Raw genomic sequence first — 4,714 nt, 5'->3', positions numbered from 1 at the left:
GATATTATAACATAGTTCTCAATATTTTGCCCACTATGTAATTAAACAGAATTATAACGAGTTCAATAATTACTGACTAGTAGTACACCAAAATGATTTCACAAGTTTATAAATATTTCAAAATCTCTTTTAGTTTCATTGTCCTCAGAAAACCAGAAATATCACTAAATTAAATGGTTGCTTACTTGTCATTTAGTCAGACATCATATTTTTAATTTGTATATTACCAAAGACATCTTTCCCTGATTACTTTTGGTTTATTAAAAAGAAAAATTTATTCTTCTTAAATACAAAGTGAAGTCTAAATTAATTAAATAGCTACTGAAATTTCACCTGAAATTTTAAACAGCTAGAAATCTACAAGAGGAAAAGGTAAACACATTAGGTTTTTTTTTTTTTTTTTGAGATAGGGTCTTGCTCTGTTGCCTTGGCTAGAGAGCAGTGGTGGTATCATCCTAGCTCACTGCAACCTCAGACTCCTGGGCTCAAGCCATCCTCTTGCCTCAGCCTTCCAGGTAGCTAGGACTATAGGTGTACTCCATCATGCCCAGCTAATTTTTCTATTTTTGTAGACACCAGGTCTCCTCTTGCTCAGGCTGGTCTCAAACTCCTAGGCTGAAGCGAACCTCCCACCTTGACCCCACAAAGTGCTCGGATTACAGGTGTGAGCTACCGTGCCCAGCCTACATTAGCTTTAATACAGCTAGTATATAATAAAAACTTCCAAAGTCATTTTGGGAAGATTAAGGCAAGAGGAAAAGTTGATTAAAGTATGCTCACTAAAAGTCCTGTCATCAACATTTTTATTTAGTTTAGAATATGCTAGAATATAAATACAAAACAATATGCCCTTTCCTATCACAGGTAGTCTTTTACACAACTAAAGTTTGTGGCTAACAGTATATATATAGCAAAAGAAAACCTAAATTTGTAAGTTATCAGAAAAGAAGCAAGGATATAGGAAAATAATAACATTTTATATAAATTATAGAGGATTGTTACAATGAAAATCCATGACTTTCCTCTCTAACTCAACTTTACAAAATAAAGTCAACATGTACTGTTCCGTGAGCTGCGAAGAGTACACAAACACTGTGGCCCTTTCAAAAGACAGTGGTCAAAGACGAAATATTATCTTGACATCATACATCGTTCTCAGTTCTTAACTGGAGTTGAGCTTCCTTTCATAGTCTTCTTTAGGTGGTGGTAATTTGGCAAGATTTTCATCAAGAAATCCAGCTGTAGTGTCTGGGGCTAAAAAGGTAAGACAATTAAGACTGACTGGCAGAAGGCAAAGTGAAGGGTAACAGGTAGAAATGGTTATTACTAGGACATGGAATTACAGGTGATTTTCATTGACTTATCTATTTTTTAAAATTTACAATGGACATTTCTTAAGTTCGGTTATAAGAAAAAGCCAAAAGATTATATATATAAAAATATGCGGAAATCAGTTTTCCAACTCATTTTTGTAGATTTCATCCTGGCTTCCAAAAAGTTAAAAGGTTCCAATTATAGAAGACCATGTACATAAAACACCCAGAGTATATCACTTTGCACATGACCTACAGAGCCACAAGGCTGAGATACACTGATCTGATCATCACTCTTCACGGACCAGCATTGCCCAAATTTTCCTGATTGTGAAACTCACTATGGGTACTTGTGAAAAATACGGATTTTTAGACCCCTACCCTGCGATTCAATAAGTCTGGGGAATCTTTATTTTAAATAAAGACCTCTACAGAATCCTTATGATCCGTGAAATCTGGAAGACAGTATTGCAGACCACTAAATACTAAACTTCAGATATTCTTGCTCACTTAATTCTAATCTCCCTTCCCCAACTCCAGCTTTGTTTCTCCCTCTTCAGTCACTTTTGTTGCTGTGCAGAAAGTCAGTAAAAAAAAAAATTACTGGATTTGTTTTTATTTCCTTTTTAGTCTATAGAAGTAATACTTGCTTATAATAATAATAAAGCCAAACATTACAGAAATAGAGTAACGTAGAAAGAACTGGAGTTTTAATATCTGATAAAATATGGCTAAGAATCAGAGGCAAAGTGATAAATGTCTCGAAAATATTTTCCTTTGGGGGAGGGACAGGGGACTGGGTAACTAAAGAAATACATATTGAATATGCGAAGCAATGAGACTCAAAACTTCAGTCTGAATGTCTCGTGTGCAAAGGGAGTCCCAAATGCCCTAACTTCTTCATCTCCTACTTGAACACTAAACTCCAAATATGTACTCGTCATTATCCTTGATCTTGGTTATTGGAGGGGGATAATTTCTTATAAGCCAGGAAAATATCCAAACACATTTGCTTACTCATAATCTGTGTTTACTATCAAGCTATGATAATAAGCTAACAGACCAAGTTAGAGGCCCTGCATAAATCTGGTAGGGCATTTCTTACCCTTGCAGATCGGTATTTTAGAAGTGAATAGACATGGTAAGGTCTGGTGACGCATCTTCAGAGAAAACACGTAAGACCAGGAATAACGTCTCTGGATTTTCTTTTCTCATAACCAACCTGTCATTGTCATCGTTGTATATATTACTTTTGATATTAACCTAAAGACTAAATTGAACTGCAAATAAATCCTGGTTTTAGTAATATTTCTCTGATGTTTTATTTTAATCATTTTCCTTTTAAATAGTGTACTTGCTGCCTCATTAAGACAATTACATAGTATTTTGGGAAAATCAGCAGCCCTAGATAGAACTCTTTTTAAAGAGAGGTCCTTGTACCTGTGGTCGTTCAGTCTGCACCCGACGAAGGCAGTCTGCACCATAGATCACCGTATTCTCGGGGATGACTTCAAAAGTATTTAAGTTGCAACAAGCCCCAATGATGCAACCACTTGTCAATATCACATTTCTGCCTACATATGCTGCAGTAAACTTAAGACATCACGTGATTGCAATACTGTTTTTCTAAGATGATTTAGGTTTAAAAATGTAAACTGGGCCAGGTGCGGTGGCTCATGTTGGTAATATCAGCACTTTGGGAGGCCAAGGTGGGAGGATCGCTTGAGGTCAGGAGTTTGAGACCAGCCTTGGTAACATGGCAAGATCTGTCTTTACAAAAAAAATTTTAAAAATTTAGCTGGGAATGGTGGCACACGTCTGTAGCCCTAGCTACTTGGGAGGCTGAGGCAGGAGGATCACTTGAGCCCAGGAATTCGAGGTTAAAGTGAGCTGTGATGACACCACTGCACTCTAGCCAGGGCAACAGAGATCCTATCTCAAAAAAAAAAGAAACTAGCTTTAAGAAAAAAATTAAAATTAAAGAAAATGCTTCAGTTCAGAGTTTGTAAAGAGAGCACAGAGGCGGGCAGTACATACCAGTGTCAGGTGGATTCAAAACAGAGCTCTGCTGCTAACTATTTGTGCGACCTTGGGCAAGTCACTGTAAAGTCTGTAAGCTCAAGTTTATCTACCGAATGGAGAGATCAGCCTACTTCACAGTTTACTTTAAGGAATAAATGAGATAATAAACGTAAATACCGAGCACAGGTTTGACACACAGTAAGCATGTAATAGAAAATGCCAATGATAATAACTGATAATCCAAATTAAAATAAAACCCATTAAGTAGATTAACAAAAAGTAAAATTTTATTATTTAAAAGAAGCATTTTCTTTCATGCCAGTTAGGACCAAGAAAGATAAGCCACTACTGTACAGAAGTGTGATCATTCGGGTTCCTTCTGGACCTTAACAAGACAAGCTCTTAGAGCTGCTTCCAAGTAGTCATGGTGACTTCATGTGACCCCCGCTGCCTGGTCGCATTCGTGGTAGGTAGAAACATTTGTTTCTGACTGGCTGGGGTAAAGTAGTCCCGAAACTAAGGAAAGCAAACCGTTAGAGAAACTGATTTTTTTCTTTTAATTCTACAATAACACTAATCAATTAAAAATATCATAGACACTAGTATTTAGTAGAATTCTTTTTTGAATCTTTCATTTAAACTTTATGGTTTTGCCTGGCACGGTGGCTCATGCCTTTAGTCCTAGCTACTTGGGAGGGTGAGGTGGAGGATTGCTTGTGGCCAGGAGTTTGAGGCCAGCCTGGGCAACATAGTGAGACCCCCATCTCAAAAATAAATAAATAAATAAATAAAATAAGCGTAATGGTTTAATTTAATCCTGACTTAAATGTACATAGTTGACTTTTTATTTACTATATTTAACCATATTACCAGATAACCACATAACCAGACTAGGTTCCTTAGAGGCAAAGAATTAGTTTGATAGCTATTTTAGTCCCTTTCCAAGTATATTATCTTACCACAATTTGTACTTAGGTTGTTTCCCAGGACACCACAAAGAGAAAAGAGGTAATCAATTTGACAACAGAACTCTGAATATAGCTTACCTTTTGATTCAATGACATTATTATCTCCCATCTTCATGGCTTGGGAATCTGTAAGCCGGAGTTAAGTAAATAGTGTAAATATGTTCATCTTCTTTCTCTACTAATATAGTAGGTCCCAATTCTGCACTGGGGCACAGAACAGAGGTGTGAGAAGGGCTGTGCAGGCCCCCCTTTGCCAGAACTCTTTGTTCAGCGCAATCTGTAGCAAGGTTTCAATCTTTAAACATAAATTATCTCCAGGTATAAATAAACGATTTCTACGTTTTTTAAAGAAATAAATACCTTATACACTGATTTTATGAGTAATATATTTTCATAATTATTTTAAGAAAG

The 4,714-nt window shown here is 36.4% G+C and overlaps 1 protein-coding gene across 1 annotated transcript in view; it reads right to left on the bottom strand.

The window, feature by feature from the left end:
• Positions 1-786: 786 nt before the first annotated feature.
• Positions 787-4,714, bottom strand: part of DCTN6 (dynactin 6) — an 11,704-nt gene continuing 7,776 nt past the window's right edge. The window contains exons 3-5 of the mRNA XM_012649823.1: positions 4,382-4,429; positions 2,754-2,896; positions 787-1,254 (exon numbers count right to left, since the gene is read on the bottom strand). Of these exons, the coding sequence (XP_012505277.1) occupies positions 1,156-1,254; positions 2,754-2,896; positions 4,382-4,429 (290 nt within the window). The 3' untranslated portion in view covers positions 787-1,155. The remainder of the gene's footprint in view (positions 1,255-2,753; positions 2,897-4,381; positions 4,430-4,714) is intronic.

Source organism: Propithecus coquereli, unplaced genomic scaffold (assembly GCF_000956105.1).
Source record: "Propithecus coquereli isolate 6110/MARCELLA unplaced genomic scaffold, Pcoq_1.0 Scaffold304, whole genome shotgun sequence".
Classification (NCBI taxonomy): Eukaryota; Metazoa; Chordata; class Mammalia; order Primates; family Indriidae; genus Propithecus; species Propithecus coquereli.
The sequence above is the reverse complement of the archived record's forward strand: the minus strand, read 5'-3'. Positions and strand labels throughout refer to the sequence as shown.